Below are 26,819 nucleotides of genomic sequence, written 5' to 3'. Positions count from 1 at the left end.
ATTAGGCAAAATAGACTTTCTAACAGCTATCTTGCTCTACCATATGTAAAAAAACCCTAGCCTGTTGAAGTAAAAAAAACCATTGAACATTTTAATTACTAGATACTAGTCTCTCTTTAGCATGGAACTCTCTCTCTCTCCTGGCTAATGTTCTCTATTTCCAGCGGAAATATGAACCATTTATTGAAAATGAGATTCTGGTCTTGTACATTTTCGTTTTTCAGAGGTCAATTTGCATACTAATCATGCTCTTCTTCTCTTCCATATTCCACAACACGAACGCGTTTATTCACAAAATGTGGGACAAACTGACCAGGCATGACAGCTCCTATTAAAAATACAAATACACGAGCACTGTCAAGTTACAGCTTAAAGCAGGTCTTTCTTTTTAGCCATGTCAATTTGCAAATAGGGCAGGTCATGGAACTGCTGGAACTCACGGTCCAGAAGAGGAAAAAATTGCGAAGCGGAGAAATAAAGATGCCAGGCAGCACTAGAAAACAGGGAATGGCACTGAGAGGAAAAGATGGAGAGAGAAAAGAAACGGAAGGATGCACATTCTATGGAGAGATGAAATGAAGGGGAATGGGATCAGAAACAGGGCTGATGTTAAGCACAGAAGGAAGTATCTCAGAAACAAAAGCTATTTTTTGACTGCCTTTTTTTTTTTTTTTGAGAGAACCAAATAATTTGTTGGTATTGTTTGCTCCAGAAATAACCACTTTCAAATGTGTCCTTTCATTTTATTTATTTATTTATTTTTAGCCAGCTCTTTCACTGGTGATAAACGCTGGATAGACCCGGCTTTTCTAACGCTCTCTTCTGACAAAAAATTAAAAATGAAAAAAAGGAAATTTGGTTTTTTTTCTTTACTCATTCTTCAGTGACAAACAAAAAGACTAACTGCTCGTAAAACACTAAAAAGAAAGCATCACAGGAGAGTTCCTGCATGGCTGAAAATAAAACCTAAAATCACATCAAAAGTGTTGGCCCAAAGTCATTTTCAGTGAACCACAACTGTTATTTCTCATGCCAGCTGGGAACATAAAGAGATTTTATTAATGCATGATTTCTGCGTTTACCTCATATTTCTAACTTGGAATAAATTAGAAACAGACTTAAAGGCCCCATTCCACAGCATGAAGTAAACAAATGTGTTTTACTATATGTGCTTTTCAGAATGAATTAAATTCACACAGCATTTGTTCAGCTTGCTCACAGCAGACAGCTTTCATTCTGTACAACAGCCTGTAAGAGGAACAGACAATACAGGGAAGGCTGCACTTAACCTTCAAACAACAGCAGTCCCGTCCACTTCTGCCTCCTTCCCACCACTGCTGGGGTCACTGCACTCAACCGCAAACGGAGCTCACTTGATTTTTTAAGCATAAATGCATGCCTGTGACTTCCACCTGAAAACACAACTCCCATTCAGCATCGTGCTGCCAGGCAGGAACACTGATATCTCAAAGTTTAACAATAATTAACGCAGGAAGAAAAATCGGAGTTAAAACTCCGTGCTAATCCCCACCAAAAGTGATGCAGTAAATGGAAGCAGCACGGGACTTGGGATGCAGTGGCTCTGGAAGGCTGCTGCCTGCCTAGAACTGATTCCATCTCATCCTTAAGTTCTGTTCCAAGAAAGGCCGACCCAGGGATCAACAGATCATACGTGAACTGCTAACAACACTAACGAAGAACTTCCACTTCTATAAGCGAGCTGAAATTGCTCTTGACTCTTTTTTTGGGTCTTTTCTAACTTGAAGAAAAAGAACGCTGCTGCTCCTAGACCCAAACGCATGAGACTCTTTTTTTAGTGTTCAAATCCTTCTCCAAATTCAACCCCATGGGTACTAGGTTGAACTGAATGGAATGAATATTGGGTCAGGATCAGGCTGAAACTTCAGCCTTCTCTTTGAAGAGAACCCAAAGAATCCTGGCACATGCTCCTCAGGCCACTTTTAACAGCCTCTACACCCAATATGGGACAAGTGCTGCATGAAAATGTAGCTCAGAAATGCAGTAACTACCTTATGATAACATCTGAATTGCTTCTGTGAATGAGAAAAGCAGGCTATGCTGCATCAGCTACCTTTTTTTCCCACCCCAGACTCTCAAAACATATTTCTATTGAAGGGACTAACTGACGATGCCAACCTCTCATTGCAATCGAAAGCAACTGCCACACTTCATGTGCACAGGACGTCCAGCTATCAATCAGGTAAATAACTTGAACAAAATTTCATCATGGGAATGGAGTTTGGATTAAACCTTTAGAAGTGAACCAGCAAATCATTACCGTACACATCATTTTGGTATTTTTGCTGAGCAGCACTTCGCTCTTCCAAAAGACCCCAAAAAGTCAATAAAGGTGAACTAAACAACTTTTAAAAATAAACTCATAATCTTACAGCTGGGCCAACACCACTAAAGCTAAGTTATGTCTCTGGAAACAGCATTTACTGAAAAGAGAGGCTAAAAGCACCATCAATGCTTGATTCTTTTCTGATTTGGTGTGGTGGACACCTCAAATACCTTGGTGTCTATTCAGTGGAAATAAACAGGTACTCTCACTTAAGCTAAGCGTGAGAATTACCCTAAACTCAGAATTTCCCCACTAATTATGGCTTACTCTAAGACCTCAAAAATACACACCATGAACAGTATGTTGCTTACATGGCAGTTACTATTAAGGAAAAATATATGGAAGACTTAATAATTCTGTGAAACAGAGGTGTTTGAAGGGAAATGCATAAGCAGTCCTTGCAAAATATATTTTCCAAGCTGCTTTTATGACAATTTTTACAGACATATGGGCATTTTAGTACCATAAGCACAGATTTCCATAAAGAAAGTCTTAATGAGATTTACTTTACCTTCATTTCTGTTTCCTATCATCTTTTAACATCAATGAAAATAATCCGGCTGTACTGGTGGAAGACTGGGTTCATACGCTGGGGTGTCACAATGCGAGTTATTAATTTATTGACAGTAATTTATGTTCCAAAGGAGATGCACAACACATAATATATATGATGACACAAGATAAAATAAGACAAAACATTAAATCTTGGCCTAGTCCCTCTGGAATAAATACATTCGGACATTCTGAACGATTAATGAATCGGATCATCCATATAAATCGCCCCTTTCTTAAGTGGAGTGTCTGTTTAGGTCCCATGGATGCTGCATTTATGAATAAGGGAAAGGGTTGTGCATCTTGTCCCTCCACACAGTGTCCAACCTCATGTTTTCATGGACGGGGTTTCCAGCCATAGTGCAAACAAGATACACCCCAAATGCAAAAGCAAACACAGAATAAAACTCCATCTATAAGCACAAACTGGAAGGAACAATAATCACACTAAGGCCACTAAATCCAGGTGCTAAGCAAACGTTTTAAACAACCTTTCATTACACATATCCCTCCTAGTCATCACCGGCACCGGCAAGCTCCTAAGAGGGTTTAACTAATCTGCCCATCACTATTAAAAGTATTGTGTAAGTCTAATGCCACTCATTCTATGATTTTATGATTCATTCCAATCGATATCGGTTCCTCTACATTCTGCAGGCAGCACTATTTTTCATGGAGGAAAGGAGATGGCATCTTGCAGGTGTAGGTAACTTTCTGACAGCTCTGTGTGTTAAAACAACCTGCTCAGCAATGCAATAATATTAGTGAAATGCTGTCAATCAGAGAACATTTCCACACATGACCTAGGGGCAAGAGCAACAAGGGGGTTTTGGGTACAAACTCTGGCTCCTGTTCAGGAGAGCACTTTAGCAAACCCCTGAGCTAAGCACTGAAGGTCTTTAAAGCCACTGGACTGTAGGCAAATGCCTAATTAAAGAATTAACTACGTTCAGAATTGAGTCCAAACAGCTTGATCTTGCAGTAGATAAACATCATCAGCTGCCATTACACAGAGAGTTGTTAATGCTCAGTGCTGAAGTGACTGAAAAGTTTGTGTGTGCACATACTAGGTAGAATCCAGCATTAGCATAGAGAGGCAGGGCTGTGCTAAGGCTGAAGATCAGTTGCTCTTCTTCCCTTAGAACAAATTCAGCACTTTGGAATGTGGTACATCCCTTTTTTATCCCACAAAGAAAGAAATAAAAATAACCTCCAGGCTATATATATATACATATACATAAATAGTTTTTCTGTAAACCTACAGAAGAATGAAAAAGTCAGACCAAAAAAGAAAAACCCAAAAAGGAGGGGAAAAAAGTTGAGGATGGCAAACTACGTTTGAAAACATTATCCTCTATGGGCAGGGTAGTTTGTCTGGAGCGACTTCTGCTTAAAGCTAAGTGGATTTTAAGTGTTTTAAGTGAGTTCTAATGAAAGGCTCCTTTTCAGCCCTACTTTGCTTTTAGCAGCATTACTTCATTCTTATTAGCATTCAAGTTTATTAATTGTCCATTGCATGCCTAAAAGTACTTTTGGGGAGTGATAATGGCATCGCATTCTGTGACCAAGAGAAGACTTTGTTGGCACTTAGGCACTTGAAACGTGTGAAGTGGTTTGAGAGTGAAGGAACTTGAGCCCTGAGTGAAAGTGTAAGTAGATTCCAGAATATCTGACAAGTGGGATTTAGAGCCACAAGTTTAACAAGTGTACACTAATGCAGCTGAATGTCAAAATAGAAAGAAGATATGTCACCCTCGAAATGGCATATTATATTTTCAACTGCTTGAGACTTCAGGAATGCATATTTGATTGCTCATTAAAGTGATTATTGTTATGGAGTTTCTTAAGTGCATTACGCTTCACAAGATTTTCTATCCAAACCATTCAACTTTCTTTGTTTTTTGTTGAAATAACGTTTAAATTATTTAACAGAAAACTGGCACAGTCTGGTGACCAAAAGTTCAAAAAAACAAGCAGAACTCCTAATGAATAAATTGTGGAAGTAATTTGAAAATTGCAGGGCTTAAAGAACATCACAAGTCTCATCTGAGTGAAAAAAAAAATCTCCTCAAAAAATACTATTTATCATTTCAAACACATTTCCTTGCCTGCTGAGGAAGGAAGGAGGGAAGGAAGGAAGGAAGACGTCTGAGATCTCTAAAACTGAGCAAGTGGATGAGATTTTGTTATAAGAATAGATTACACAATTGCAGGAGCCCCAGCCTCAACCTTCAAAGCTACAGTGTTTCCTGTTGACAACTTTTGTACGTCCGAGATACCAAAAACCAGAAATAGAACACAAGAAATAGGCCCAGAAATCCATTTTTTTAAAAGTACATGTCTCCCTCCTTCTTCATATACACTGATTATGCCATAAATGCATTCAGCTGTAAGAAGGGGCAGTCTCTACCCTAATTGTAAAAAATAATAGTAAGTTTGCCCATAGAAATAATGGCAGTAATGAGTTACATACCCAAGAACCCCCAAATTAACGTTTTATCATCCATAGCTTGCCTAAATAGGAGTACTTTTAAAAAACCCGTCTTTCACTGCTGAAACTAAACCATGAGAATCTGGGGTTTTGTGCCTGACACACAGACAGGTCAAGGGGAAGGTAAGGAACAACCGCAAGCAATCTGATGACACTAATTTGCAGAAGATGGTTTCTATCTGTTTTTTCTCGTGGATTTCTGGTTAACAATTTACAGGAGCTACAGCTGAAGTTCAGTGTGCAGTATGTTACACACAGGTCCACAGTATGTAAAATAATCTGCTTCCATTATAGGAAACATTAATAAGGCCAGCCAGGGCCGCTCATTTTACATGCAGAGATTAATTCTCAAATTACTGGAAAGTTTTAAAACAGAAGAAGCTTTATCAATAAATTTATGTCTTCCTCCTAAAAACATGGGATTACTTTTCCACAGGTGTGCTATCTTGAGTGCTCCTGTGAAATTCAGCCATGCTGCTGAGATAGCTTTCCTAGTCAAGGAGAGGTTATAATTTTGTAAAAAATGACATTCACGCAGATGGCAAGAAATAGCAGATCTGCCTTTAGATTCCTAGTTTTTCAATTATCTTGAGTACTGCAGACTTGGATTCACAAGGAGTAAGACACTCAGCATTTCCTAATATTTCCCAAGGATACACAAAACAGTAACTTAGGTAATATTGTTACACTACCTGTCAAAACCTTTGCAATGATAAAGTTTACTGTTTCCTCTGCTTGTACAAACTAATATTACACCAAACACATTTATTCAAAACATTTCCTAATGAATATTCTTTTTTATTTTTGTGATCTTACAGTTTTTTAATATAAGTTGCACAGAAATTAGAGGAAATTAAGTGGTATCTACAGGCCAGTAAGTTCACCAACAGCCACATGCTGAGCATGAATTTGGTGGTCTATATCTTTCTTAGCCCTTATTCTCAGCAGGTCTATATGGATACAGCTGTAGGCACATTTGTAGCAGCTAAGGATTCATTGCTCACAAATTATTATTTACATTAAGTTTCCTGAGCTTTTACTACATTATAATTTGTAGGTTGGAAAAGAAATCACCATCTAATTAAATTCAGGGACCGTAGTCACCCACTCTAGCAGTGTCACTACTACAACCAGAATGACATCACCAGACTAAAAGTACTATGCGAAATCTCCAGTGTCATTATTTTAAACTATTCATGTGATTAAAGCTTGTCTATAGGCATGTGCTATCCAGGTCTATTTGTCCCCTTAGGTCCTGACAAGCCAAGATATGGACATGACAAATAATGGCACTGAGTCCCCATCCTGTTTCTGCCCTTCCTTAACTGTGAAACAGCCATGCCATTATAACATCAGCCTTTTGTGAGTCTCCTGACCATTCATCTTTGTGTCTCACAGGGGTTACTTATTGTTGCTGAGCTATTCACTGTTGGTGGCAGTGCTCCCCCAAGTCTCTCTGTCCTGCCCTGCACCACCCTCTGCAGCCAGACCAGGCGCTGAGCACAGCAAAGGGCAGCGAGGAACTGATCCATCACAAGACAGACATGGCAAAAAACTGTGCTCTCTCAGCTGTCAGCCATGCAAAGCGTCTGCCACGAGAGGCTGTGCTGGCCAAATGGGTTTTCCCTTTGGTTGGAAAGGTGAGCTCTCCGTCCAAAGCGGAGACCGTCTGTGGGGTATTCCCTGCAGAGCGCTGGCTCCAACCCCAGCTGCAAATGACATGGCAGCTGCACTCAGCCGGCTCTTTCCCTTGGTAATACGTACAATCTGGGCAGCTGGCTTTGAAGGAATAAAGGAAACTTGCCTAGCTGCAATCTGGCCTTTTCTTTCTTTATGCCATGCACCGTACAACAATAGCGGTTTTCACTATCTGCCGCCCTCAGTCAGGGCTTCAACCTTTGCAGAAGCCAGCAAATCTTCCATTTCACTTCCACAGGAACTGCAGCAGCCAGCAATCCTACTGAAGCTCGTTACACATTTCCTGACTTTAACTTACGAGCATCATCAGAAACTGCTTGTGTGTATTTGGAAGGGGGCTGCATCCCACTGCCCGCTCCCCATCCAGTTGCCCCCGGCACGGCGGGTCCCCACGGAGAGCTCCGATACCGACCAGACACACAGCAGGCAGTGGGTCAGAAATAGCACCAATTCATTCTCCCCTTTGCCTCTGTGCAGCTCGTTTCCTTTTCACAGCTGTTAAATTCAAGCAAGGAACAGAGTTATTGAAACTTCAGGTGACTCTGTCAAGCAGACCATTTAAAGACTTGTTACGGTACGGCACGGTATCGATTCCGTAATCCTCCTCCAGCTCCTGGAGTTTACCTGCTTGGGTAAACAAGAGAGACTACCTACAGCTTCCCAACACAAACCCCAATCTCTTTCAGAGTCTAGTCTGGCAATGATAAAACACACATGATGTAGGTGCTGCTCATTCAGGGAAAGCCCCATGGCCCTGCTTGCTTGGAGGAACTTGTATTTTAGAACCAGGCAATAATCAACAGTTATCAGAGGTGATGTCTCCTTGTTATTGCTCTTTGTTTTTTTTTGCAGGCACCTGGGTTTGCCTTTTATATGATACCATCAGCTGTAGAGAAAGTCACAGCACTTACAGGCATCTTTACTCTCCCTGGACATGAATACACACTAATAGCTTAAAAACTCTCAGATCCTAGATAAACCTGAGCCCTTGGAACATCCTTCTGTGTTCTTATCTACGGTCTATCACGTGGCTAAAACCTGCCTCAAAGCAGGTACAACACTTCTCCATAAGAACACACTCCTGCTGCTTTTAAAAGTGGATTATGTGAATTTAAGAACATGCTGGTAAAGATGGCATGGTGGGAATGGCAGCTCAGCACCTTCACAGAGACCGGAGCTGACCTGGCCTGTGCTTTTAGGGGAAATCAGCTCTGGTATAACTGCATATCCAGAAATGGAAAATAACAAAAGCATATTAAAAAAAACAAGGAAAAAAGTGGCACCTGCAGCAATTCAAGGTCTCCCTAATGGTGGCCTCAGTTAACAGTCCCAGAAGGGTCACATACAGAGATACAGGACTTGTCAGCTCACAAAGTATGTTTATAATGGCTGGAAATTCCCAAAATCACACATCTGAACCCCAGCAGGGCTGCCTCAAGCCCTCAGCTCTCTCGGCAAAGCAAATTGCAGAGAGTACATTTTAGGGCATGGGGTCTTATCCCACTGGCTCTTCACACTCCAGGTAGGAGCAACACAGAATTTTTTTATTTTTTTTTTCAGGGTAATTCCAATGAAGATGAAGATACCATTAAAAGACGAGAGGGAGGAGGGAAGTAATATGTGTTATTACCAAACCCTATTTAGCAGTAAAGAAAAAAAGATTAGCACATCTGAAGGTTTTATGCATCTTGAAAGCCAATGCTGGTGTCCTCCAGACTCTCATAAGCCAATGGTGGTGTTTTAAACACAGTTATAATATACCTATATATCATCTCTCTGTTGCTTCATTTGAATCATTAATGTCACGATGAAGAAAACAGTCTTACTTCCTAGGTAATTACTGTATATCTATTAAAATGAATTAAGTCTCTATTGAAAAGGCTTGTTTGTTCCATATCCATCCTGATAATGTGTATCTTTTCCTTCATTATATCTGGTAAAATGTCAAGCCCGCTATGTTGGGGAAATCAATAATTAAAGAGCTTTACAGTAATTACTCCAATAACACACATTCTTGCCACTTAACAATACAAATTAAATCCACTAAATTAAAATTTACACTAACAACAGACAAAGTGCATGTCAAGCACTGGGCCCTCAAAGAGTATCTTCACTGCTCAGAAAGGCATTACACTGAATGACAAGTCTCCTGCAGAATATTTTATGGAGTATTTTATTTGCTCATTTGTCTTTATCGTCCGCGTGTTTCAAGATATGAGAGGCAAGTCAATACAGAACCATGACAAGCAAGGGAAAGACCGTGATTTTCTCACACAGCACAAAAAATTTAGTCTCATTTGCAAGTAATTTCAGCGCAACTGAACTCCCTGCCTCTGATCCAGTATTTACAGCAAATGCCTACGTGGACACATATGAAATATGGATACAATTTTTAACAGATACATACGAATAAAATATTTTCATGTATTTATTTAAAAGTGGATATTCACTGCTTTGATAACATGCATGATCAGACGCATAAGATACCAGGCATTTTTCTTATTTCAGGAGGGTTCTTTTCAAATGAACTGAATATTGCTCTGAGAATTAATACTTTGGCATGTTCTATCTAAATAAAACCCATGTGTGCAAACAGGTGTAGAGAGGGACACGTTGGCACATTCATACCAGATTAAGCTAAATGCTTGAAGTGCAATACCTGACTTCACATTATTAATCCCCTAATTACAGGGGAGATCAAGGGCAAATTTTTAATACCATGAATGGGTTCATGCACACGAGAGCTGCACAGATAAAATAAGAAAGCCTGTCCCCTCCCACCTACCCCGACCGCCTCCCTACTACCGAGTCACTTTCACCACGACACAACCTCACTGTAAAATTCATTTGGGATCAGAAAGGTTAATTTTCATCGTTGCCATTCATCATTTCGCCGGGGCTGAAGTGAGGATGGAACCACCATCCCTGGAAGTGTGCAAAAGGTGTATGGATGTGGAACTTGGGGATATGGTTTAGTGGTGAACACTGTGGTGCTGTGTTAATGGTTGGATTCAATGATCTTAGAGGACTTTTACAACTTTAATGATTCTATGATTCTAGGAAGAGTGGGCAGGAGCTAGGAATGGGTGTCAAACTGCTGCTCTGCAGGGTGGCAGAGACAGAAATCCTGACCTGACAATCCAACAAGCTGAGATTTCTGGAGTCTTGATGAAGGACCAGCTCCAGACACTGTGTTTTCCTTTAGGCCAAATTCTCTATCCAAGCAGTAATTTTAATGGCTTAGGCACATCTGCTGAGATATGAACACTTCTTATTTTAGGTTCTTATTTTAGAATAACCAATATTTTGGTCTTACCTACCTCAGGGAAAACACTTATTTTTTTTTTTTCTACAGGGAAGAAAAACAAGCAATCTGAAAACCCAATTGAAGTCATGGCATAGGCAAGAATCCTGCAATTATTAAAAAAAAAAAAATCTGACATGAGTATACTATATTCAAACCTACTCTCATTTTAAGTGTCACTTCTTCATAGTTTGTAAAAGGTGTCTGTGCCCCACCTGTGAAGTTAAGCAGCAAATCCCAATTTCCCAATTGCACTGTAGTATATATTAACATGACCTTGATTTTCCTATTATCATATATATAGAGCAATTTTCCTCATTGAATATCACTACCCAGGCTTGAGCACAGAGGGATGCAGCAGTGACTTCAAGGTCTCTGTTTTGGTGCAGTGCTGTTTGCTGGGAAGCTTTGTGACATGCTCCTACAACAAAGTGGAGATCAGGGCCCACAGAGTTATTTAGGCTCTTCTCTCATTTATGGAAAAGATGAGATTCTCTCTTTTATTTTTTTTTTTATTTTCAGATAAGCCACTGATATTCAATTTTTGCTGAGAAGTTTAAAAAATAATCACTTGACATTTCACAAAATATCACAGTATTCTTCCTTAGAAAATAAGCCTTGCTCATGTCTTAGGCAGAAGAAATGGATGGACCATCAGTGTCACCAAAAGACCAAAGCCTTCCACCCATGAACCCTCTGGGAAGGCAACCACAAGTCCTTCCAGTCTTATTAACATGACCCCTGATCTTACTGACTGAACCTTGACCATCAATGACAGACATAACTTCAAGGCCCCTGGTTTACACAGGCCTATACAGGATTATTTTAGATGTTGATATGCAGAGGAGATTGAGTGGGACACAGAGGGAGCAGGTAAACCTTGTATTTTATCAAAGAATTATAGAATGGTTTGCATTGAAAGGGACCTTAAAGACCATCTAGTTCCAACCCCCTGCCATGGGCAAGGACACCTTGCACTAGACCATGTTCCTCAGAGTTGTATCTAAACTGGTCTTGAACACTTTCAGGGATGGGACACCTACAACTTCTCTGGACAACCTGTTCCCATGTCTCACCACCCTCACAATAAAGCATTTCTTCCTAATACCCAAACTAAAATGACTCTCCTTCAGTTTGAAGCCATCTTGTCTTTATCCCTGGCCATTTCTATTTTCACTCCGTGTTGGGCTACTGCTCATACTTTAAAAAGTGTGTTTTGACAGCAGGGAAGCGATTCCCTGGAAGAGCCTCTGCTGCCCCTGAACCTGAAGGAATAGCTCTTCATTGGGGTGACTGAACTTGGGATGAGTGCTCAATGCACTTTTCAATATCACACAAGCCAGGAAAGGCTAAGAGGTGTGGAAGAGACGAGAGAGGGAATAAAGTGCAATCAAAGGAAGAAAGGGGGTACAACAACAAAAGAAAACAAAACAACCCACAAAACAAAACAAACAAAAAAACCCCCAAAATGGCAGCAACAGGATCAACAGGATCAGCGACATCTCCCGTGAAAAATGCTGTGTTATCTACTGATGCCTAACATGGCAACCACATGGAGCACTGTTCCTATCTTTTTTATAATATTTATCTTTTCTTTCTTTGTATGCTCCAATTCATATTTAACAAGACCTTTCATTCACCCTCTACGCACCCAACTAATAAAAATTTTAAAAAGAAAAAAATCAAAAGGAAAGCCCCATTGGGACTCAAATGAGCAGCTAACACTTACACACTCCTGATGGAAGTGTAAAGAGACCAACAACATCACAGTCTTTTGACCTACATGGGAAGCACTGCCATTGCGCTGAGGCAGCAGAGAAAAAAAGATAAAATGCTTTCCCTTGAAACAGCTATGAAATAATGCAGACTTTGCTGTGTGCTAAGTGTACAGCTACTGCTGCTCTGGCAAATGCTGGAGCGTTTTTTCCCCATGCATTGCTTCAGGAAATAAAAAAATTAAAAACCCAAGAAAACACTTGAAATAGAGCTGAGGTTGATTTTTTTCCTGCCTTTTCTGTTTTGATGCTAGATAGATGTTTGACATCTCCCCTGACTGCATCTGTGTTCCTCTAATCCATTATTCTCACCCAGATTTTAAATTGTACATTAATTAAGAGGAGATGGCAGCAGCTTCTGAACTGGTGCCCTGCTTGTATTTCAGCTGGGAAATGTGATTGTATCAGCCTCCAAGAAATATAAATAGTGTGTGAGATTTGTAAGTTATGAATTATCCATGGATACTAAATTAACAACAGATAAATGAAATATAACCTTTTCATCATATTCATCCAAAACTCTTAAAAACAGAGTGCCAAGCTGCCATCAGTGGCACGATTTTCAAAACAAAGCCATACTCTCTGGATGTCTGATATTTGTGCCACATCATGCTGCTTGTGATCTGTCTGTCATTTTGGGCCACGCTCTCCACAGACTGGAATCTTCTCTGCCATATCCCCACATACTCACTTACTTCTCCACAGAATGGTCATTACTTTAGGAGGACAGGAGCATCTTGTTGAATGTTATTTGAGCCAAAACAACAGATGTAGTCATGGAAAAGCCTCTACAGTAGGAGAGAGGTGAAGGCAAAGACTGCCCTGTGCATGTACAGGACAGAACTGATTGCTCTTAGTTGGATTTTTTTTCCCTTGCAGGATTATTGAGACTCCTGGAATAATCACTGTTTTGCCAACTTGACAACAGTTTACTCGGTCATCGAAGAACTATTTAATATTTATTGCCCTACTGGACAAAGATAACAATTGCATCTCATCAGCTCTCTGGATAATGTTTATTCTTGAGCTGGGAATAAATATATGTTAGCCAGACCATTTCCCAGCTTGGTACCCAAATCTCAACCACCATCTCTGAGTGCTAGAGACTACAATGCACCTCTTCTCTTTGGCTGAAAAGGACTTTTTCTAGCACTTTTTAAAAATACTATGAAAGTTATACCAAAAAGAAATATGCCTTGAAGTCTAGAGCATAGTAGTGAATGTCAAACTTCTTATAAAAAAAAATAATTTCAGATTTTCTGTGCATTTAGTTAGGGTATGAATTTTCCAGGTGTCAAACCAAATACTAAATATAAATCATAATTAAACATACGTCCTGTAGGACGTAACAAATGCCTGGCGTGGCACATTCTCAGCTTTTATATTGGTAAAGAAAACATTAATTTTTTTTTATTTATACCATGTCACTTATTTCAGTTGCAAAAGAAGAAAAGAATAATGGGTGCTCACAAAAGCACACCAAATTCATACATTTTCAATTCCTGAGCTGGTGGTTATGGCAGGTTCCCAATAAAGGGGATTTGTTGGGTGACAGCCTCCACAGCCACAACGTACAGCTATAAAGGCCTATGAAAGAAACTCTTTGTTCAAGCCAGTTCTTAAAAGTAATGATTACAGAAAATGCAACCTTGCTTTTTATTTTACAAAGTGGCCCCTTCAAGCAGTGGGATGGAGCTGTAATATTTTTTTTCTAATTAAAATATCATTATTACCTTATGCATACTGCTTAAAGGAGCTTGAAAATGTCAAGGTTTCTGAAGAGAATCCCTTACTCTTTCTGCCTACTTACTTTTTATATCTGCCTACATACCTTTTATATCACCAGTGAACACCCAGGATTCATTCAGACCTGGTGAGCAGCAGCCTTGCACCGACTGCCCGATTTTTATAGTTAGATGAATATTTGGGTAATAGAGTTTGTCTGAAGCCAAATTAGAAATCAAATAAATGATAATATGACATGCAATAATTTTCGGTGTCTGATAGCTTAATAGGAAGGACCCATTTTAATGCTATGCCAACTCCATAATCCCACAAAATTGAATATATCGGAATGCATACCTCCTCTATTATATCCAGTTAGCAACTTGCTAATATTGTTCATCTGTTCCAGTATTTTTCTAAAATCCTCTGCTTGGAACAGGGCATTATTTTATGATTGAAAAATCAGCAAAAATGAAATGAGCAGCTGTTAACCTCAGCAATCACAGACCAGATGCAACTATAAATGCATAGAACACTCATTTTTTAAAAATCACTTTTTTTTTTTTTTTCCCCATTTCGCTCCGTTTGTCGGAATCCAAGTTTGGATATACCAAGATGTTGCCAATTAATCTGACACACACAGCAGAATGATCACTTAGCTCTAAGCAAATTGTTCATATTGCACATTACATCCCTGTTCATATTTACTCTACAGCTTTACATTTGGACATAGCCAATAACCTCCCTGGTAGCGTTAACTGCTCTGGTATTTATGGATCCAGATCAAGCAGGATGGACTGCAGTGGGAATCCATGGAACCACTGAAAAACCACCGGGCCTCACACTCCTGCTATCAAATCTCTGCCAAGAACGTTACTTCTAAATGTCGATTACTGAAGAAGGTTTATCCAGTGTCAGAGTCACTGGCACATAAATCATTCTAAAATAACTACTTGGCTCTCATTTTAAAGAGTGCTAAAAAAAAAAAAAAAAAGAAAAAAGAAAAAAAAAGCCTGCTGATGAGAAACTAAAATAGCATGTGGAAAATGGGTCCATGAAAGAGGAGGGGGGAGGCGGATCTCTCAGGATAGCAGCTCAGAGAAGGGGGCTGGCCTTGTTCCGCTTTTCAGACTGGGAGAGGAGAAAACCAGGTGATGTGGACTAGTATCACATAAAAGCTGCAGGAAAAAGGTGGCTACAAACAAGAGGCTGGAGAACAAAACAAAGAACGTGAAGAGGGTTGGGAGCATCAACAACAAAGACTTGGTTTGAGCAGGCATCAGGAGAAACAACAGGGCAGGAATAATTAGGGGACACTAAAAACAACCAGGTTAGGGCACCGGGCAGTTTCTCCTGCAGGGTGTCTGAAGGAAGAGTCCCCTTGGCATCACACCACGTTAGGCTACCAGCAAACATCCTTGAGAGGCTCCGTGGTGCCTCTGACAGCAAATTCTGCTGCCAGTTCCTCTCTCAGCAAAGTACAGAGGGCCCTGATGAGTAACAAAAGGCATCAAGTGGATGCCTCATCCCAATTTCTTATTTTAAAACCGTAGGCAGCTGCAATTCAAGACCTACACAAAAGAACATCAGAAAGGCTGTCATCACCAAAAACTTATGAAATGCATGAAATAAATGGCCCATACAACCTTCCTTCATCTCCCTCCTTCATGCACAGATGTCGTGGCAACCCAGCACATCAGCGACAAGGCATCTGGACTCGTACTGAAGAAACACTTTCAGTGTCGCCATTTCTTAATTTTTGGCTCCTTCGCATCCAGAATAAAAAAAATGCCCCTTTTAAACAGTGAGTGCCATTTTTACGTTCTTCAGCAGGGGTCCTCTGAATGCCATAATTACAGTGGGGCACGTGCAGTATCACATTCCTTGTACCAGCTCTCTGAGGCCTGGTATGGAAATTGAAACCCCTTGAGATCTCCATCCTTTTTGTTCAACCTATGTAATCTTTTCTAATATGAACTTATATGTAGGTTTTGTAGCATAAAATTCCTTCAGGCACACACTAATGCTTTTTCCTCCTGGACTAAAGTGGTGGAATGAGCTGCTTTGAAAGCTGTCACAATGACATAAACCGCTCTATCTGCCTCTTCCTTCACCGCCAGTGGGCAATATTATTTCATAAACAGTCTAGTTCTGGGCTGATGTTGCCCACAGTAATTTAAAAAAAAAAAAAAAAAAAGCCACAAAGCCAAAAGGTAGTATTTTCAAAACATGCATTTTAAGCATCCCACAAGGTCTAAGCACATGTCACATAAAAATAAATGGGAATTTTTTCACACTACAAATTAAGTAGCTGGTGGAAGAAGCAGAGGAGAAACAAGTGGCAGAACAGTTATGGCATCTTGCCAGAGGCGCAGAGGGTTTTTCCAGACTTGTGGCAAAAATTTCCTCCTACTGACACAGGCATAATGGGCACACATGTCCATGGCCTCAGAGAAATTGTAGTTTAATCAAGTGAGATGGTCTAATGCTACCTCAGAGGCTTTGACCTTCTGATCATCAATGCAGTCAGGGAATATTTACATTTCAGGCGGGACTCATCCTCAAATATGAAAAGTAGTTTCATGGCAAGTCAATGCTTCTCCAAAAGTAACTACTTTTTAGATATGATCCACCTTTTTTGTGAAAAAGAATCTCTTCTGAGAGTGGAAAGAGTAAACCCAAACCAATCATGGAGCACTGACCACTCCAGCACTTTAAAGAACAAGCTGCTTATCACCTCCTGCTCTCAAACCAGAATACAGCAGCCCTGGCACCTGAGAGTCTTCCCTTTTTTTCTAGCACATTATTAAAATAATGGGGTCAAGGCATAAAAAAGTGTCTGAAGGAAACTTGTTATGAAGCGCATCAGCAAATTTTTGGACACAAAGACTTTTTTCCCTGAGATGTTGCCTTTTTCCCCAGAGGAAAGGAACAAAAGAAGAACATAAAACCAAATACATATTGCCATTCACTGAGGTCTTTCCCAGCTTTAACGACTCTATGATTCTGTATTTTCTCTGTAACTTTAACAGATGGATCTTTAACCAGGTCACCTGAAATGGTACGTCACAAATGAACTTTGGAAGTACTTTATCCTTTACAATAATATACCTGTCTTCAACTTGTTGCTCATCAGTATGGTATCTACATGCCTGCAACTGCACAGGAACAACTTAAAATGCCAGTAGTATCTTGATCCTGCTTTACTCAAATGACTGCTGCAATTGAAAGGAAAGCCAGAAGTAGATGAAAACCTATTTTCACTAATGCAATAACAATAATTCTATAAACATATTAACAATTTCCTGCCTCACTCTTAATTTTATTTTCTCTCCGTTATATTCATTTAGAAGGATAATGATACCATTTGGTATTCTGTCTAATCTTTGTTGAGCATTCAGGCTAGGAGAAAGACAAATGAGATTGTGGGCATTTAGACAAAAAGGCAGATACTGTGGGACATAATTTGGGCATAACAAACTATTGGGCAGGTATGTACCTGTAATTGGTACTTAGTTCTGCAAGTTTATTAATAAATGTGGTTGCATTTGTAAAATGCCCACAAAGTGCTTCCAGCTATTACTTGAGAGAGTAAATCTTACTCAGGAAAGTTCAACAGGACTCAAGGCAACTCCTTGATGATGAAAGCTTGTGGAAGTCGGTGATGCATGAGTCAAGGTTGATCAATATGTTGGGTAATTTATGGGTTTTTTTTGTTTGTTTGCTTGTTTGTTCGGTGTTTGATTTGTTGGGCGGGTTTTTGTTTGTTTGCTTTAACTTTATTACTTCAAATTAGATTTATCTGTAATTTCATTTGTAGAAAGTGGAGACAAACCATTAAACCAGCATGCTTTCAAATAAATCCTAATTACGTGCAAATGCAAATGCATCAACGAGGCTCGGACACGCAATTAGATAGTTAATTATTATAAAGAAAAGAGACTATTGCAGATGGTAATACACACTGTCAGGTCCTGCCTTCACAAAATATAGGATCATCTTTGTGCGGCCTCGGAAGACGCCTTTGCTATTTTCCACGGGATAGAAGTGATGGATGGAGCCACCAGGGGGATCGATAGGAGCCTGCGCGGTGGGAGGTGGTGATGTGTCACCTCGTGCTTTCCCTGGCAGGAGCTTACAAGAGAAATGAAAGAACTGGGATGCTGGATAGAAACATTCCTAAGTTGTGGCTTTCTCCTGGGTGCTGGCAGCTGCACCTGGGCTCCTGTGGGAGCAATAGAGAGATCGTAAGGACTGAGCAAGAAGCACATTTGCCCGCTGCACCATTTCAGTATTCTCTTGGCTTAGGGACTTTGAATAAAGGAGTTCCACTGAAATTAATGTATTTTTACTGACCTGCTGTCTGCAAAGAAACTTATTCATTAAATCTTTCCTGTATAAGTCTCAGGTCTACTCATAATCCTTTTTGCAAGTCTCACATGTCTTCTTACAAACACGCAGCACAACCCCACAGCACCGCTCCAACAACCACCCAACAGGAGCAAAGCTGGGAGAAAGGGAAAACGAAGTGCTTCAGAGTAAATTTCCATTCCCAGGCTGCTAAAGGATGACAGAAAGGTAATAAAGAAGAAACCTTCTCTGCATGAGCCACCAATCAGCGGAGTTATGATTAGACCAAGATCATGATGAAAACAGATTTGCCCAAAGAAAGATCTGGCAGAAGCAATAACTTGCTAATGATACACCTCACGAGCTGCTCACTTGCTGAAGTGATGGGGATCTTAATCCTCCTAGAAAAATCACTGGAGTTTAATAAAAAGCTGTGTTTATATGTTTTTTGAAGCATTTTCCTTTTGATAATGTCTCCACATTTCCAGATGTTTTAGAGACTTTATATATCACAGTTCTGATAGCAATTAAGAGAATGCAACACAAATCCATTTGACATAAGTTATCTTTTTGTGCCAGGATTTTGCCACATGATATTTCCAGCTGCATTCTTTTTGAAATGCTATTACTGCTTACAGAAACGCAAAACAAATCTGTCATTTACCTTTTTTCCCACTGTACCAAACACACAGAAAGAACAAGAAAGACTGAAATCATATTAAAGCATTCCTAATTCGCTTTGCCTGCAAGGAGCTAAAACAGCTTTCCAGATCAGCCCACGAATCGAGCATCAATATGAAATGCAGATGGCAGCACTACACTCAGCATGCATCCATCCGCACCAGCCAACTTCCCTGCTGGACCACTCCATTCCCTGGCATGAGATTGCTTCAACTGATGGATTCAGCTCATTCCCCGAGTTACACATTAGAAATGGCAAAAGTAAAATGTATGAGCAGAGACGGGCAGGAGAAGACAGGAGTCAGATGAGCCTTGCTTTAAGAGTAAGTTTAGCCCAGGCATCTCAGCAGAGGCAACTGGGGTAAGATGGGATTTGTCATAAATACCTTTAGATCCCATATGGCTGGTGTGAGTGCACTCAGGAGAGAGAAAGGCTAATGCAGTCACCTGATCTGGGTGGCACTCCATGTACCTGACCCTGCTTCCGCCCTTTGGGATTTTTTTAAAAGCACTCCCTGGGATTTCCCTGTGTGTATATAAACCCCTCACAACTCACCTGCCTTTTTTAAGGCTGTGCTTTGAAGCAGCTACTTGAAATAAATAACATCCTACCGTGTGAGTAGCCCTGTTGTAAGCAAGGACACCATACCTAAGGTGAAGCTGATCACAGGGATTAAAGGACTGCAGCACCTTCTCCTTAATCAGTCCTTTTTCTTTCCAGGTATACAGTACCACAGTTACTCTAACTACAGACCGTGACACTTTTCCTCTCAACAGCTCCTTTACTTCTGTATCCCCTTTTTTCTCCTGCTTTTACATTATTTTTGTTTTCACAAAGCTCAACTTGGCTACAGGACTAACTTCTGTTCTTATTCCAGTATTCTGGGGTGCCATATGATTTTTTGTTTTTCAACAGAGGAACAAAGTCAAGTCATACCAATTCAAGCCACCAAAAACACAGACTAGAAAAATGCTTATAGTCAGGAGCCACAGGGAAAAAACACTCAAGGGGCTTGAAATCCTTTATAGACTGGATATATACACATCCAATGTCCTATGCCTGCTGAAATCCTTGATTGTTTAGGCAGCAGTCTATGTCAAAATCCATTTCAATAATATCCTAACTGGCTCAGCAGCCTCCTCTCATTTAGCAGATTCAATCACTACTTGCTGATGGAAGGCAGAAATCACAGCTAAAAGATGCCATTTACAGTACATTTCTCTCATGACTGTAATGTTTTATCACTTACAATATTTTGGACAAGATTCCATATCTTGCTCAATGTGTCACGGAAAGGGAAAACAAACGTGAGGCAGCAGCAGCGGCAGCTTTGTCACATCTTTACTGAACTCATTAATCAATGTTTGTACTGCTAGTGAACCAAAAACCAGGCAGGACAGCAAAGACTCAGAGTGCTGCCTGCAGCCCTGGGGCTTTTTCCCCTCAATTCAAATAATTTGCCTTTTCATACTGCTAGAAATCACATCAGTTATTCAATTATTCAAAATACTTTGGCATAATTCATATTTTATGAGCCCAGAGTAAAACCAGGTTAATTGGTTTGTGTCAGATTATAAATCTAATCCAGGTACTCCAAGCAGTTAGGTCAGATTAGCAGTATTTCATTCCTTTCTCAGAAAAATCCATTACACCGAAAGGTCCTGATCCTGTACAGTTGAAAAGTGTGGGAAAACTGTCATTAAACCAAATGAGAACACTTTCAAATGATAAAAACCATCCAATCTTTGTTGCAGGAGGAAAGAAATTTATATAATCAAAAGTAATTTAAGTGTCTCACGTATCTCTTTTCCTACAAAACAAAACAGAAAACCAGCCCAAAAATACTTGGAAAGCATTTGTTTTTAACAGAAGACATTCATTTTCAGAGTCCTTGGGGGTTATATATGTTTCTGGCTGCATACATAGATTATTGGAACTAATTTTCTTTCCCTGCACATTCTGTAAGATGAGTTGAGGAGGTGGGAGATCTGGTGGGTTTTTGCAGTAAGAAGCATTCACTTGAGAACACCCTCAGATGTGTTTATGGCAACATCAGCTAATGACTATTCATTACATCAAGTGAACATCTTCCCAGATTGCTCCCCAGGTCAGTTGAAAAGATCAACAACAAAGCCATTAGGAAGAGTCTAAAATCTTGTAAGCATAACCCCTTCTGGAAAGCCCCAAATGACCTAGTCTTCCCAGATGGTCTCCTCATTTCTCATGGGGAAAGGCCCTGGGTGTCAAAGGTGTTACATACCTACATACCAGTCAATAAAATTAATGCTGCAGGCTCAACACTGAGAACTGATTTTGCTAAACTATTAAACCCCCGTAATATTCAAACTGCAAAGACTGCCTTTCTTGTTACCATGATGTATCTTCAATTTCCATGACAAAAATGCAAACAAGACATAAAGGGTGGAATTGATTCAGGTCATATCTTCCAAGGACTCTACCTGGCAGTAAAATGCAGAGCTGGATATTCATTGAGAGCGCACAGTGGTTGGAGTCAGCTTTCTTTGACCTCCCCATCCCAACTTCACCTCAGCCCTGCTCTGCCCTTTTTGCAGCTGATTTCTCACTTACCTATTACCTGCCTATATCCTTTGCACTAAAGGCTGTAGAAGCCCAAAAGGGGGTCTTTTAAAGGAACTGTCTTAATTTTTTTTCTTGTAAGAAAGATGAGAACTCCCTATTCATTCTGCATACAGACTGTGAGTGCTTATTCTGTGAGGGACTGGAAAGACCAGATTCTCATTACTGCTGTGAATCTTATTCAAGCTCAGATTTAGATAAGCAATTCAACTAGAAATAGCAATTATTGTCATCAATTTTTCTACTCACACCTAAGGCAAAACCCCTTGGATCACAAATAATCCTCAGCATACCCATCTCTTAGCTTGACTCTTTCAATGGCTAAATCTATTTGTTCGCATCATCAAACTCCTCAGGAAACATTATTTATTACTATTTCACCAAGTGTACCTGATTTTTTTATCATCTGCATGGATCAGGTAAACCAAATAATAAGCCATAGAGGCTGATGGTCATGAAGGGGCAGTCATTTCCAAACAGAACCTTTCAGCGTCACTTACATTGTTAAATGGCATAAATGAAAACACAACCAAATGCTTGAGGTGCATCCACTCTTTCAGAAGAGAAACAAAATGTCATCATTACATTTTGATGGTGCCAGATGAAAGGGGACAGGCTCCCAGTAATGGCCAACCACACACCCTGTACTTGCCACAAGCAATTAATTGGCCTGCAGAGGTGACGCACTAAAATCAATAAGTGCACCTGTAGGGATTCTGTAATTTACCCTGCTGCAAGACAGGGCAACTGGTTATCCATACAGGGTATGATTACCCAGCATAAAAAGGAATTTAATGACCTTGCAATGCCCTCTCTTTGATTACCACTTGCTCTCTGTGATCAAAAGTACAAGGCTGCATACCACGCCACGGAGTTAATAAACAGTTTCTCCAGGAAATCTCTTTCCAAGCACCAAGAGACTACAAATTTCCACGCCTACAGTTGACCTTTACATAACATTAAATTCCCAGGTGGGATCTGAAAATGATGGACCCATCTGTAAAGTCATTCTTTCATCAAATTAAATGTTTGACAGCATCCAGGTGATTTAACTTTCATCTAAGAAGAGATATACTAACTTGCCCCATTTTCAGCAGTCTGAAATTTGAAGGTGAACACACTGATTAATTACCCCTTTTCTTAAACCATTGCCATTTTTAAGATAGAGCTTCAGCTATCTAGTGCAGAATATGCCTATAAAGTAAGGATAAAAAAAAATCGGAATTGAGTAGATGCTTTATTTGAGATCAAAAGATAGGCAGGTGTCAAAATTCATCTTTGATAACGCACCATCCATCAGCTTTGAGTCTCCTCCTAAAGTTTACATTTTTCTTTCCAGTGCTACAGCAACGACATTTCACACAACACATCATGCTACACTTTATATTCTCCTATAAAGGTGATTTTCAGTCTTGTTTCTAAGTTTCCACCCAAGCTTAAGCTTTGCATTTCTGATAAAGTAAATCCTATAAAAGGTATACAATTGGCAAAAATGCATTATTTCCTATTTTAAACTCCCCAGCGATTACTAGAAAAAGGTACTGCATACCCCATTAAGAAGTGCCTGTATACAAACTTTCCTCCTAATGGCTTGTTCTTTCAGAATAATGAGGTAATCACCTCATTAGCATGGTGGAATGAGTTTGGGCAAATGAATGGTACCTATATTGTCAGTAAAGCTGAAATACTATTACATACATACTTCTCTGGGGAGATTCAAGTAAGATTTAAATCAATCCACAGCACATTTTTTATTATATAAAAGGGGGAAGAAAACTGGTACATCTGGTGTGAGCTGACCTTCCCTCAGGACACAAAACTATTGATCCCGTTTTCTCCAGCATCTGTTAGATGTCATGGTAAATGCAATTAAATATGTGGTATGCTGTAATTCTCATTTGTCATGCTTTCCTGCAGGCAAAAAAAGCACCTTTCCAAATTCTAATATTTTACCCTTATAATATCTGTGCCCACTGTCAAGTAATGACAGCTGGACCTCACTAATCATGAGGAAAGTTCACTTTACGTTCCCTTCTGAACTCAGACCTCTGATGTTTCTCTAATGAACAGATGACAAATTCCTCTCTTCTTCATCATCTGATTTCTTTACCATCTAGAGGGCACTGACCAGCTACACAATCAAGCTCACAAGTGCTATTAGAACAAGCTCAAATTATACCATCTACTACATATACAACACCACAACAGAGCAATTTAAATAAACAAATCATTTTAACACAGAGAAAAAGCTGTGATTAATATGTTGGAGGAATACCTGCATTCACTAAAATTTCATATGATGCCTTCTCAGATTTAAAATAGACTTGGTATCACAGATACAAAGGATTTTAAATGCAAACTTGGCTTCACTAACCATTTCATTGATGTGTGCAATGTACAGATAACAGTTGGTCTTTAATCTATATTCTAAACAGAGATCATGCTCCAGATAACTACTTCATTATTAGCCAACAATACTCACACCAAGCTTTCTATCTTTTTTAAACAGATGAAAGACTGAGATCTGCTACACATCCATGGCATTCAGAGATCATAACCTCCATTTCTTCATGCAAAACCCCTCTCACTTCTTAATATTTGGTAGCCATACAGTCCTGAATGGACTGAAAATCAACTTATACCAGCCATTTCATCACCAATTAATAAGTCTTTTATTAAAATGTCTGATTTTCTATTTTTTTTTTTTTTTTTTTTTTTGGCCCAGTTTCAAAGTCATTCCCATAACAGTAGAAAATCAAGTCAATAGCAGGAAGTTTTTAAAGGATCAGAATCCGACCGGTTTTTGAAAGAGTTGTTAGTCATTGTGAAGCATTAGAGCTCAGAAAAATGAATCCATTTTTTTTCAAATTAAAAAAATACAGGTTTTAGTAATATCTTTACTGAGTTTTGACTGCAGCAACTACAGTGCAATTATTTTGTAGGTCACTTGCTTAAGATTCATGTCTAAAAACATACCAAACAACTCCTCCCAAAGCCCACAGCCTCGACAGGTTCTTTACAGAAGGTCTACCCCTTGGTGCCACCATGCACGACAGGGTTACAAGCTGAGAAACAAACTAACCAAAGCATCCCACCTCTGACATTTCATCCGGAGCCTCAATCTGCATTTCTATGAGGGCTGGAACAAAGGTGGAAAAGCATGGCCGTGGAGGTGGTGTAAGGAATCTTCCAAAATACACTGACCTGCTCTAGGGCAACCTCCAAGTAAAACTCCATAATTCTCTGTTAGCAAGAGCTGTTATTCACAGCAGCTTCGCTCAACTGCAGGATGAACTTTGAGACAGATTTACCTACAGAGAAAATCTGAAGGTTGAAAGAAGCCAGACTTCAACATAAAAATTCCAGTTCCCCAAACGTGCTGGATTTTAAGATGTACCCTTCCTTCACATTTTAATAGAACCTCAGATAGATTTAATAAAACTCAGACAGATTTCTGAATGACGGCATGTGAAGTAGAGCACCACACAGCAGGAATAAAGCTCTGACACTGAGCCATCTGTAATGTAAAAACTGTCAGACTTTGCAGGTCTTTACTAAATCTTCAGCCTAAATTACTTTGTTCATCAGAGCTACAGAGAGATTAATATGGCCTTAGAGCCCTAGAGCAAACTTAATTTGGTACTACAATCTCTACTGGTTAGTTAAATGTTTTTGTGTAGTTCTTTTCCCATCCCTTGCAGATGCTCAGACCACTAAGGGAACCTGAACAGGATTATGACTTCCGTCAATCCGAAGTGCAGAAAGCCTTTGCACTTCTTTTGGTGGACATAAAAATCAGAATTCATCATTATTAGGAAGAAATTCTTCACTATGAGGACGTTGAGGATCTGACATAGGTTGCCCAGAGAAGCTGTGGCTGCCCCATCCCTGGAAGTGTTCAAGGCCAGGCTGGATGGGGCTCTGAGCAACCTGGTCTGGTGGGAGATGTCCCTGCCCACGGCACGGGGTTTGGAACCAGATGATCTTTAAGGTCCCTTCCAACCCAAACCATTCTATGATTCCATGACTTGAGAAAACATCTCTATCACCTCAATTAAGGCTTGCCCATTTCCTGTTATTTTTGGGCCAAAGACACAAAAGTGGGCTAAAATCATTCCTTTTGGAGAGGGGTTGCAAATAAAGAATTCTGCTGCAGGAGCAGCTGATTACATCCATCTGACCAGTACATTGTAATGAACATTCATTTAATATATGTGTAAGAATTAATTTTCTCATATAAAGAGCCATCCTTCTGTTCTCTCTCCTTTTGCAGAGAAAAGGTTGGGGAACTTGGCACATTTGGAGCACACATTGGAGCAACTTCTTGGCAGTCACACAGATTCTGAGATCCAGTTTGAACATGATGAAGGAGTGGTCCCTGACCCATGAAAGCACTTAAATGTGTGCTTTACTTCACAGCAGCAATCAGAGTAGTTCAGTTTCAGTGAGCTAACACTTCACTACTAAACCCCACCTATTTCAGAGTATGCAAAAGTACTGAAGGTGCCTTCATGAATCTGGGTTTTGCTTTGCAAGGGGTTAGGGAGTGTTTCCCTTTGCTGATTTCACAGCTCAGAAGGAGGAGGGAAACAACTTTGCCTCTTGACTGAAGATGATGACTGACAACTTTGCACATAGACAAACACAATTTGCTCTTTGCCGCTCAAAATGATTTTTCAAAAGAAGTGAAAAGACTGGAAAAAGATGGTTTGGTATGAAACATTAAGGCTTTACTCTCAGTCATCAAGTTGGTTTTTGACAGGAGAGGGAAAGGGTAGACAAGCAGCCCCAAAAGTGATAAACAAGTGAGAAACTCCTCAGGACAGCTGACTTTTTGTTTAAGTAGAAACACAGGCTCGACTGTAAACTCTGGGGATCCTGATCAAAGCAGGTCACCCGCCTTTGCCAAACAGACCATCTGATCTCCATTTCATATCAACAATAGATGAACTGACAAACTAGCCACAAGTCTGACATAATAAAGGCAGAAAGCTTTCAGCCTACAATAAACTTACCTTGAGGCTACGAGAATGTCGTCTTTGAATGTTTTCTGGCATTACTTGATCTGTCTCACCCAATTAATACTAATACACTACCCCAGCTAATACAAGGACTTCAAGTATTTGCTGCCCATCATTCTGATGGTAACGAAGCATTCAGCACAAGATGAGAGTGGCAAGGTGGTTTTAAAAAAATACATTCAGTGAAGTAAGATTCCAATATTATGCTGCAATACCCTTGTATTATGTGGAGGTTTATAAACTCTTCTCCTGCATCCT

At 39.9% G+C, this 26,819-nt stretch overlaps 1 protein-coding gene across 1 annotated transcript in view; it reads right to left on the bottom strand.

The window, feature by feature from the left end:
- LOC114058799 (ADP-ribose glycohydrolase MACROD2-like) overlaps nt 1–26,597 on the bottom strand; it is a 152,332-nt gene extending 125,735 nt beyond the window's left edge. The window contains exon 1 of the mRNA XM_027886506.1: nt 26,556–26,597. Coding sequence (XP_027742307.1) covers nt 26,556–26,597 — 42 coding nt within the window. The remainder of the gene's footprint in view (nt 1–26,555) is intronic.
- Between the last annotated feature and the right edge of the window lie 222 nt (nt 26,598–26,819).

The sequence above is a fragment of the Empidonax traillii genome, unplaced genomic scaffold (genome assembly GCF_003031625.1).
Source record: "Empidonax traillii isolate 1590-97213 ecotype Southwest subspecies unplaced genomic scaffold, ASM303162v1 scaffold188:size807701, whole genome shotgun sequence".
Taxonomy (NCBI): domain Eukaryota; kingdom Metazoa; phylum Chordata; class Aves; order Passeriformes; family Tyrannidae; genus Empidonax; species Empidonax traillii.
This window is presented reverse-complemented; position numbering and strand designations above follow the sequence as displayed.